Genomic DNA, 12,205 nt, shown 5'->3' on the forward strand with positions numbered 1-12,205 from the left:
ATAAATTAGCCTACATTTGGCAGGATACTTGATATACAGGCTAAATGCAAATATGGCAATGTATTATATTATTTTACATTAACAAAATGTAGGAAAATAGAACAGACTGAAAATAAAGTAGGCACTGATCTTTAAAATCCTGTTACCTGTAGCCTAAATGCTGTCAGTCATTCTTAATATTCGCAATTGGTGCACTGGCATGTTTAACTGTTAGCTGCAGTATAATGTTAAATTATGTGTAAGTTAAGTACAGAACTGACTGTGCGCCCAAATTTTTGTCTGTGCTCCTACATTTTTTAACTTGGGCGCACAAGTGCTCCTGAAAAATTTTTTTAGTGTAGAGCCCTGACTGTGTGCACCGGGGTACGAATAGAATTCACTTCTTATTGCACCAGGGTACGAATAGCATACACTGCTAATTGTACCAGGGGTGCAAATAGCCTTACCCTTAAAAAAATAATTATTTGTATCATTTTTATTAAGCTAAAAACTGAAAACGGGTCCCACAGACCCGAACACCTTATAAGGGTTAATCTAACATTGATCGGTCATCCCATTCTATGCGAGTAGTGCTTATTGCTACAGTAACATGTCCTAGTCGCACTGTACCTTTATTGTTACCTTTTTTGTCACTTTGGATAAAAATGTCACACTACATGACCTTGCATATGATACAATTTGGTATTGCAATTTGCCTCGGGTGTACTTTGGAGTGGGTAAGACTGTTTTTAGTGGCAGGCTAACACATACCGTTGACTTGCGCTAGCCTAGCACCTACGAACTCTGGAATTAGAAGGACTGGATGAAATGTGTTGAAAACGTTCTCCACTGATAAATATCACACTTGCTTACTTGGAAATGAGGTCCTATGTCCAAAATCCTGAACCACCCCTTTAAGGGATATGTTCATGAGTGTGTGAAAAATGACATTGATTTATGGTATAATATTTAACTGTATAGTTTTTAGTTTCTGATTTCAATCTCTTTTCACCTAACAAAACCCATATGTCAGATTTTTTTTCATAAATGGCCATCAAATCTGAGGTCTCTACGATTCTAAATCTGATCAGACCCCCTTTGTGATTTGTGTGTGTGTGTGTGTGTGTGTTAAATAAAGATGGTTAATTTATCACTTCATTGTATGGGCCAATGACCTGGGAACATACAGTCCAAATTTGGTGAGTTTCTGATTTGCAGAATCCGGAATTTTCACAATTTCCAGTTTTGGGGAAGATTCAAATACCATCCAAAAAACTAGTTGTGCAGTAAAATATTTTTATACAACAATCAATTTCATAAACTAGACATATCAAAAATATAAAAAGACATGATTGGGTGGAGGTATCTCAAAAACTAGCCATTTGGCCCTGGACTAATAGGTTTGTCCATTCTATTGGCTCCATTCTATTTTAAAGACTTGTGCTGGCCACACAAGTCTAATTTAAGGCTCTCACAAATAAATAGTATGGCTATATTGTATATATTGTACATTTTCTGAATCATCAGAGTGCCTTGAGTATTGAAGTTGTTGAGTTTTGTGTCCCTGGTGTTCTTTCAAGCCACAGTGATAAAAGAAAGCATACAGTTTAGGCGGAAATTGGGCAGCAATGGGCTTAAATGAAAGCCTAAAAGGTCCCCTTTCCAATGATACCAATCACCATATTATAGAATATTGACAATAGCCCTACCATGAGCACAAACAAGATATACACCAGATTTTAAAAACGGAATTTATGTTAGGTAGTTAGTCATGAGCTGAAAAAAGTGATTTCGTTACCACCCCAGCACTGCTATCGTGATTTTTCTAGTACTAGGGGTGTATACCTTGCCAAAAAACAATGATAGCATTTGTCCCCCCAGATGATACCAATGGCCCAAATTTGGGGCCCTGGCTCATGGACTAAGTCTTAGTGGACATCAGACTCTGGCCTAGGAGGCTGAAGAAGGCTGTAGATGACGGCTGGAAATGGTTGTGGTTCAGGCGTTAGATTGCTCTGCAGAAACACAAAGACAATGGATGAGCACTTTTCACATTTCAAAACCAATCTTTTTTTTTTTCAAATTAAATAAATGAAAATAAAATATATGTTACATGTGGTTACATGTGGCCATTACTCAAAAGTAACAATGTTACCACTCAACAAGTGGATGTTTTCCAGCATAAACCTCATTAGCCTCTTTGCACATTATGTGAAACATAGGTGAACATAAAATACTGTGATAGTACGTAGCATCAGCTCATGTCTTACCAGTGATTTGACTCTTTCATTCTGCTCTCTGATGTCCCCTGTTGCTCTCTCTGGCACCTCTGTTCTATGTGAAAGCTGGTGTGTGGAATGGTGAACAGAAATACTTTACAGTATTAATTACAGTATACCAGCCGTGGCCTACTGGTTAGGGCTTCTTGTAACCGAAGAGTTGCCGGTTCAATCCACGACCCAGTAGGAAAAAATGTGGGCGGGGGTCGGGGAAGTGGTTGAGCACTGCTCTCCCATGCCCACATCCACGGCTGAAGTGCCTTTGAGCAAGGCACATAACCCCTCACTGCTCCCCGAGCGCCGTTGTAGTCCAGGCAAACTAACTTATTTAGTTAAAAGATTTTTTTTCAGCATAGATAATTTCTAAGAGGTGTCCATAACAACATACTAAAAGTCCTAAGAAATCCTAGTTGAGGAAATATGTTTAATTCTCATCAATCCAAGATGTGTGCCAGTAAGGCCAAACAACAATACACCCCAATGAGGCTATTTTATTCCTTTACTCCTACCACAATAAAACTTTACACAATGAAAGTCTACATGAAAAGTAAAACATTTTGTATTAGAAGTTTCTTTGAAAATGAATTTGAATATGTAAATGAGCAATATACTAATCGAATATGCTCAAAATACACCCTAATGGGCTTATGTTTTCTTTTACTCCTATCACAATCAAATCTCACACAGTGAAAGTATACATGAAAAGTAGAATTTTTGTTGTACAAGTTTCTTGGAAAAATCCATTTTAAATATGCAAATGAGCTCAACGCTAGGCCTAATTGATTTATGGCAAGTAGAAAAAAAGTTCCAAAGATGAAAAATACATAGCAGCTTTGTCCTATAGAAGACCTACGTTACAAAGTTTGAATAAAGTTTCTACGTGAAACGGTTCAAGCTGGGTCCGTGTAACGCTTTGCAGTGCTATGTTCTATTTGCAGAATTCACATGAAAAAATATAAAAATAGGCTTAAAAATCTGTTATCCATTCTTTAGGACGGCACAGTAAATGGGTTATTGTTGCTTATTTTGATTTTCAATTGAGCACAGTTATGGTTTTCTGTTCAGAATTTAAAAATTTAAATGATGCGTCAATTTTCTAATTTTACTTTTTTGCGCTTTTGGTTGGACTGAACCACGAGCACCGGGCTGAGAACACCATCTAGCTGGGCCAGGCTAGATGGTGGAAGAGAGCGCCACCTGAATTTGTTCGTGATTTTAACTCATTACTTTAGAGATTAATAACTAAAACTTCACCGATTTTTGGTAGATGGCACGTTAAACATAACTTTCAGCCTATGTTGAACATATATGCAGTATATTTGAATACCATGGCCATACCATAGCAAATAATCCCCCAAAGCGGAATGCTTTGCCATCGACGTCAGTCTATACAGGCTACCCCAAGCACCTTTTTGATATGGGACATTTTTGCTTATTGAACACTTTACGCTAGACTAGGTTTCATTAGGCTAAACGAAGACACAACAGTGAGTAGGCCTAATTTATCAGTTTATCTATTTATTAATTTCAACAGCAAATAGCCTACATTGCTGTAGGCTACTACGGCTCAAGTCCATTGGTAATGCTCATGTAGGTCTCCAAAGCCCTGTTTATTTTGTGTTGTTTAAGTTGTCCTACAGCAGCGTTTCTCAAGCTGTGGGTCGCGACCCACTACTGGGTCGCGAGACATGCCAGGTGGGGCACGAACTGACGTGAAAAACAGGAGTTTTTTTTATTTTATTTATTTATCTGTAGCCTGGGCCCAGGTAGCACCCGATGTGCAATGAACGCACTGTGTTAAGCGCTCGTGTCAAGGCAGCTTAGTTAGTCGCGACCTACTTGAGATTTTGAACGTTGTTGTGAGAGTGGTGAATTTCATCAAAACCCGGCCCTTAAAAGCGCGTCTATTCCGCACTTTGCGAAGAGATGGTAGCTGACCAAAAGGCTGTAGGGGAGACCGGGTATGGTTGTAACATGGGGAGAGTTGTAACATCACCAATTCCACCAATCAGGGATAAGATATGAGCCATGTGACAGTTTCTGACTGCTCAGACTTCCTTAACGATCACACATGGACATTTTCAAGTTGTTAGTGCCATTTATCCCGGAGTAAGGAGAAAAATTCAACATCTGAGGTAAGAAAGTAACTTTTCTTTTTTTTTTATTATTTTTTCTAGTGCTTTTACCATTGTAGATACAGTTGTATGAGTTACATCAGGTCAAACTATAGTTTCTCTAGTAAAGAATGGTGTAGCTCTCTCTTGCTAATGTCAAAGCACCATGCTAATACAGCTAGCTAAACAATGGATGACAGTGGTGGGGTAGGTTGTAACACAATTTTTTAATATGTTACAACCTGTGGAATGAGGCTAGTAGACCCATTTAATGTCTGTTTAATTTCATCTTTGTGTGTGTGACTGTTCAGCCCTCTCTCTCTTTCCATGAGAGACACAAATACATACACACACAAAAGTATAAACGCTGTGGTTTTTATATTTAGTTTAAAACGTTAATATGATCTTCATTCTCTATGTGAAGAACGGATTGTATGGTATACAATATGTTGGTGAATCTATTTTCACACCTTGTGTACCCTGTTTATGCAATAAATCAGTATATCAAATGGAATTCCATTGTTTTTCTGCATTTTTTTGTACCTGTTACAATCTACCCCAATAGGTGTTACAATCTACCCCAGTAGTGGGGTAGGTTGTAACAAAGGTACACACTGTATTTGTCATAATCTCACAAATTCTGTAATATAGTTGAAGAGATTTAAATGGTTGCCACTTGTAGTAGACAAATGTGGTTACTTTGCCAAAAAGTTCCAGAACTGTAGCTTTAAAAGAAATGGTAGTTTTAGGTGCTGAAGAAAAATGTGTTACAACCATACCCGGTCTCCCCTACTGTTTCACAGCGAGGCAAGGTGGCTTTCCCGAGGTAAAGTGCTGTCGCGCGTGTTTGAGCTCCGAGTTTCCTCTTCTTGGAGGAAGAGCGCATGTTTGAATCTGCAAGCACGTTCACTAATGAACATTTCTTGACGAAGCTGGCCTATCTTAGCGATATATTTGATATATCTTAGCGACACATTTGAGTTAAATGTCCAGTTACAAGGTAAATACAAGCACCTACCTCACCTGGCATATAAGATTACTGCATTCACCAAAAAAACTTATGGGACTATGGGACAGGCTCCTCGATCGCGACAGTATTATGCCTTTGCGATTTCTGAGCGAAATCGCTGAAACGTCTGATTGGGAGGCACTCTTGTGATCCCATGTATTAAACAGTAGGCCTACATCACATCCCTGCAAAGTCTATTTCAAACATATTTCCCAACCAGCAGTGCTCAGTATGACTGGATTATGGATCCATTTAATGCAGCATGTTGGTATTTCATTGAATATATTGTACAATGCTGTAAAATGGCCTATGCTTCCTAATATGTTGCTGGAAAACAGAAATATGTGTGTTATGTATTTATTTATTATTATATCTGCAGCACCAGCTGATTTTAACTCTGCTGAAGAGGATACATTTAGAACTTGTCATTATTTCAATAAATTTGACAATTTTAAGCTTGACCTATCACTTTCTTAGAGCGATGAGGGACAGGTAGGGCTCGAGAATGCCCCCTTGATCAAAGCGGGGAATGAAAGAAAAAGTTTGAGAACCACTGATCTAGTTTGTTAACTACCACAGTCACGAGTTGGATAGTCTGTCATTTTTAAAAAGTGGGTCCCCAGAAAAAAAGTTTGAGAAACACTGTCCTACAGTGATAACGTCTACGACAATCTAGGTAATTTAGCTCTTTACACATAGGCTTCAGTAACTGTTTGGTGCTGCTGTCAGTTGAGCATTGCATAGTTTAAATGTAGCCTATATTGAATAATTTGAAATGATACTTGAATTCAAACAGAAACTCTTCTTTAATAATTGCTTGTATAGCCTAGGCTACTTGAATATGGAGATCATATGCTCCATGACTACCTCTGATCAGTCAGATCAGCCAATGAGGTCTACATCACTTTCAGTGCTCCATGAAAATATATGCATATTTAAGAGAAAAGCAAAGATTTTGTATTTAATTAGGTGTGCCCGACCGATTTGAGGGCCGCTTGGGCCAAATATGCCCGGGCCGATTTTTGGTTCCAGTCCGCCCCTGCCTCCCAGAACAGTAGAACACGTAGGCCTCCCAGAACAGTAGAACACGTAGGCCTCCCAGAACAGTAGAAGACGTAGGCCTACTCAGTGTCAGGATGCAGCAATGTCTCCCTCTGCATCTGAAGTTCTGATCTCGAGCTGACATTATCAATCGCTTGTACCTTGATGCAAGCTGAACTGTGTTTGATAGCCCTCCATCTCTACATCCGCTGATAATGTGATCACCAACACCGCGCGCCAATATGTATCAGGTCACCCCCCCTACTCTTGTGGTTCAGCCCAAAAACAGTAAAAAAGGCAAAAATCCAATATTAACTGAATTTTGCTTTTGTTTCCAATCCAGTTTCTGTTTTTTTTATTTATCTTGCGTGACTAATGACTAATTTAGAAAATAGCATTGATTATCTATTTGCTGACCAGTTAAAAAAATTGAAATTTGGATTATTGAATACATTTTTTATTTGGATCAGATGGATGGAGCAAATAGAACAAATCACTGCAAAGGGTTACACGGACCAAGCTGAATAGCAAAAACCAAAAGTGATCAGCGAAAGAAGAAGAAGCCTAAGAAGAACAGGGGCCAAATAACTAACACATTCATGTCCATTCAATAAGTTGACCTATGCATAAACACGCTAAATTTGAAGTGTCTTGCCACACTTACCTGGGTCACTTGCCACAAAAAAGACTTTTAGTGACCTTAAGAATTGATTGCATGATCTTGCCTCTAGTTGCTTTCTAATTTTTTTTTTTTTATTTGCGAACAAGTCTTACCTAATGACATTACTTCACAGATAACATCAGAAGAAAGTCAGAATAGCCATCCCATCTTAGTCATTAGTAACGTGGTAAGATTACATTTTGGGCTGGTAGATTTACAAATGATTGGCACCAATCATTGTAATCACTGGGCTGGATTCTCATACAATTCTATATATTTTTACGTGGAGAAGGTTGGCCTCAGACACTGGAAACAGACACAGTGTGTGTGTGTGTGTGTGTCTGTGTTTGTGTGTGTGAGTATATGCATGTGCGTGTGAGTGTATGCATGTGTGTGTGTGTGTGTGCGTGCGTGTGTGAGTGAGTGTATGCATGTGCCTGTGTGTGTGTGAGTGAGTGTATGCATGCGTGTGTGTGTGTGTGTGTGTCTGTGAAACCTGAAATACTAGATGAAGTGTGCTGTAGTTGCAAGAAAGACTACAGCACAAAGAGATGCACATGCAAAAAACATGGACTCCCTTGCACTGCCATTTGCGGAGAATGTCGTGGTACTAGCTGCACAAACTCACAGTTGCCTCATTTATCAGATGAATATGACCCAGAGCGGAAGAACTAAGCAAAGAACAAACTAGGAACTAATATAGGGAGCCACAGAGAAGGGGTCGAGGATCCAAGCTGGATTTAAAAAACAAACATAAAAAAACTTTACAAATAAAAATAAATAAATAAATAAAAAACACACAAAAAAACCTCCCCTATTGTTGCTACCTTGTCATGGTGGGGAGGCGTGTATGCCTCTGTGACCCTGAAGACTATACCGGCGGGGGTTATACCCCTGGCAGATACTAAGCCAGGCAGTTTTCAGGTTAGAGGCCAGTCTAAAAGCAGCATTGCCATAACCCATTGGCAGTAGGATGATTGGATGAAGATTGGGCCGATGTATTTGTCATACAAATGGTGTTTCTGCCTATGCAAATTGTTACATATTCAATAAGTCTGGAGCTCATGCATATTCAAATTCATGCAGCTAAATATGCAGCTGTGCATATTCAAATTAATTTCAAAAGAAACTTGTAATACACAAAAAGTTAATTTTCATGTATACTTTTACTATGTAAAGTTTTATTGTGGTAGGACAGGGCTCTACACTAAAAAAAATTTTCAGGAGCACTTGTGCGCCCAAGTTAAAAAATGTAGGAGCACAGACAAAAATTTGGGCGCACAGTCAGTTCTGTACTTAACTTACACATAATTTAACATTATACTGCAGCTAACAGTTAAACATGCTAGTGCACCAATTGTGAATATTAAGAATGACTGACAACATTTAGGCTACAGGTAACAGGATTTTAAAGATCAGTGCCTACTTTATTTTCAGTCTGTTCTATTTTCCTACATTTTGTTCATGTAAAATAATATAATACATTGCCATATTTGCATTTAGCCTGTATATCAAGTATCCTGCCAAATGTAGGCTAATTTATTTATTTGTGAATCCATCTATAACTGTAGAGCCCTGTAGGAGTAAAGGAAAGAAATAAGCCTATTTGGGTGTATTTTGGGCATATTCGATTAGCATATTCGATTAGTGTTATTACTCATTTGCATATTAAAATTCATTTTAAAAGAAACTTGTAATACAAAAAAAATACTTTTCATGGATATGTTCATTGTGTAAAGTTTAATTTTGATAGGAGTAAAAGAAAAAAATAGCCCCATTGGGGTGCATTGTTGCCTGGCCTTGCCTGGCACACATCTCGGATTGATGAGAATTTAACATATTTCCTCAACTAGGATTTCTTATGACTTTTAGTATGTTCTGCTCTTAAATGTGGCCAAGACCAAAGAGATGGTGGTGGACTTTAGCAGGAACAGGACTAAGCCAAACACCCTCACCGTCCTAGGGGAAGAGGTGAGGTGGTGGAGAACTATACATATCTGTGGGTTCACATAGACAATAAACTGGACTGGAAGCATAACACTGAGGCTGTCTACAAGAAGGGTCAAAGCAGGCTCTATTTCTTGAGGAAGCTTAAGTCTTTTAATGTGTGCACTAAGATGTTACAAATGTTTTATCAGTCTGTGGTAGCAAGTGCAATTTTCTTTGCTGTCATCTGCTGGGGTAGCAGTATCAGTGCCAGTGACTCTAACAGACTGAACAAGCTGATTAGGAAAGCAGGCTCTGTGCTGGGGACTACTCTAGAGCCTCTAGAGTTGGTGGTGGAAAGGAGGATGTTGCAGAAATTGTTACACATCATGGACAATGCATCACGTCCCCTACACAGTACACTGGCAAAACAACAAAGTGTTTTTAGTTGGTGGTTTCGCCAACTCAGTTGCAGTAAGGACAGATATAAGAAAACCTTCTTACCCACAGCAATAGCACTGTACAACGACTCTCCTTTGAGTAGAGAGAGACAACTTATCTTTTAATCTTTTATATCTAATATGGAGGCAATTGTCTTATTAGGCAGTTACACTTTGGTACTTGGATGTGTGGTACCTTGACAGCTACCACATGCTATGTCTTGTGGGTGAAAGTAATTTCTTGTTTATGTATGTGGACTATATGTGTGCTTGTAGTATATCTATCTATCTATGTTGTTCTGGACACCTCATAGAAATGATCTATGCTGAAAAAAAATATTTTTTATTTTTAAAACGCTACTTTGCCTGGACTATTGTAGCAGGCAGCTCACTGCTCCGGGTTAGTGTGTGCTTCATCTCACTGTGTGTACACTGTGTGCTGTGTGTGTGTTTCACTAATTCATGGATTGGGATAAATGCAGAGACCAAATTTATATTATCTATTTATAAATATATATACTTTTACTTATTTACTTTTGTTTGTTTGTTCGTTCATTCATTCATTCTCTGATTCATTGAACCACCACTTTAAACATGATGGCCTCAGCATCTGTCTCTAACAGGCATGCATTACAGCAAACCACAGTAACTTATGCATAAACCTAATCATGTGAAAGCTCAATATATTCTCAGAAATATATTTTTTAAATATAATATTTTTTTAAGCACCAATTACCGCCCCTTTCGTTCAAAAATTCTAAAACAACAATGTGTTTTAATATTTCAAAATAACATTTGATAAATAAACCTTATATTTTCAGTAGCCATAGGTGTGTAGATTTGAACAAAATCTGGTTTGGTTCTTACCGGGGCTAATATCAGATTTTGTTTACCATGCGCAGAGTTTAGTGTTGGGCTGGTGTGGTGGCCTATTTCCGACCCTTTCACACGGCACCTTGAACGGTTAGACCGAGAATTCTCGTTGCAAATCAAAATTCCTCTGGAGCTCCAAGCAAATTTGTACACGCAGCCTTACATTTAGATACACTTATGGTGTGGGTGGTTGCGTTTCTTTCCACCGTCTTGGTTTGTATAGAAATGAATATTAAGTGACACATACATCTGGAATAGGGGACGGGCGGTAATAGGCCATATATTGTTAAATACATAAATATTTAAAGCATAATGTGAAATATAAAATAAGTCATAATTAGGAAAATATAGATATAAAACATAACAGATATAGAATTAATGTTTACCCATATAATATCTGCATAATCAGTTGAATCTGTTCCTGAAAAGAAAAAAAAGAACCAATTAAGAGAAATGTGACTCAGCCCATTCAGGCAAAATAATAGTGAGCAGAATCTACCTGTACGCCTCCGTTTGCTTCGACAGATGCATATCACTACACAGGCAGCAACAATCCCAGCAAAGATCAGTCCAGCAGTCAATAAAACCATCAGTCCAACAGTCCACTGAGTAGAGTCTTCCTCTGTAAGTCATTGGCATACATTAACTGTGCCACAAGCTTGACCAATATCAATGCAGAAACGTGTATTACACGGTAGGATGACGAGGGTTTGATTCCTGTGATTGGCTAGTGTCTCATCTAGGGCTCCAACTAACGATTATATATTTTTAAAGTTGAAAATCTTAAATAAATAATTATTTTCTTGATTAATCTACAGTTGTTTGATTGATAAAATGTAACATGCACAATGTTTCCAATGTTTCCAAAAGCCAAAGATTATCTCCTCAAATGCCTTGTTTTATCCACATGTCAAAGATATTTAGTTTACCGTCATAGTAAGGCAGAAAATGTTCAAGCTTAAGATCCTAAAGGTCCTAGACTAATCCTGTGATGTACAATCCGGTCATCTTACCTCTGGCAAATTCACAGAGTGATGACATGTCCAGAGTGACGTTGTGCCAGCTGACTTGGTTGCTATGGTTACAGACAATGTATCCATCTCTGGCAAAGACTACCAGGGTGGGAGTGATGAGGATGTCTCCCAGCTGAGTGCAGCTGCTTCTGTTGCAGCTGAAGGTCAGAGAGAGGTCATGACCTCTGCAGGTCACCGTCACATCACAAGAGTTACTGCTGGACCAGTTAGACACTAAAGTCAGTGCAGGAGCAGCCACAGGCTCTGAAACACAATTACATCTAAATATGAAACAACATACAAATATGGACCTCAACAGGCCAACAAATTAACAAAGAAATATTGTTAATGATGCAACCATTGCAACTAGTGTAAAGATACCCAGGAAAGAAACAACAACATACCAAGAACAAAAAGTTTATACACAACTATGGTTATGTTGAAATCCCATCTAATTTCACATGTATAAAGTCCACTGTCATTTTTCCGCAGATTCCTGAGTTCCAGGCTGAATGTTGTTGTATTGAAGATCAATCTGTCCTTGTATTTGTCTTCAATCTTAATATGATTTGTATTATGAAAAAATATCATTATGGGATGGAGTGGGTTCAAGTGAAACATTATATCATCAAACTCTGCTATGAGATTTCTCTGCATTTTGTCAAATATGACAGATCCTCCTTCCAATGCGAAGACAGATATCTCATGATTAACCACTATGGAATAGAAGAAATACAATTACATTAGTACTGTTCTTTTGGTCTTGATGTTTCCATCTGCATTAAATAAGTAATGACATTCTGAATAAAACTCCAAAATGGCATAGTTTTTGTGAATTGAAAATTCTGATCCTAAACACCAAAACAATTA

At 38.2% G+C, this 12,205-nt stretch overlaps 1 protein-coding gene across 1 annotated transcript; it reads right to left on the reverse strand.

The window, feature by feature from the left end:
* Positions 1-1,743: 1,743 nt before the first annotated feature.
* LOC121697879 lies at positions 1,744-11,926 on the reverse strand. The gene is made up of 6 exons (XM_042079668.1): positions 11,740-11,926; positions 11,336-11,599; positions 10,822-10,944; positions 10,709-10,743; positions 2,250-2,324; positions 1,744-1,994 (listed from the first exon to the last, which is right to left on the reverse strand). Exons 1-6 carry the CDS (start codon positions 11,924-11,926, stop codon positions 1,908-1,910), a joined length of 771 nt encoding a protein of 256 aa, XP_041935602.1. The 3' UTR covers positions 1,744-1,907.
* Positions 11,927-12,205: the final 279 nt, after the last annotated feature.

Source organism: Alosa sapidissima, chromosome 22 (assembly GCF_018492685.1).
Source record: "Alosa sapidissima isolate fAloSap1 chromosome 22, fAloSap1.pri, whole genome shotgun sequence".
NCBI lineage: Eukaryota > Metazoa > Chordata > Actinopteri > Clupeiformes > Clupeidae > Alosa > Alosa sapidissima.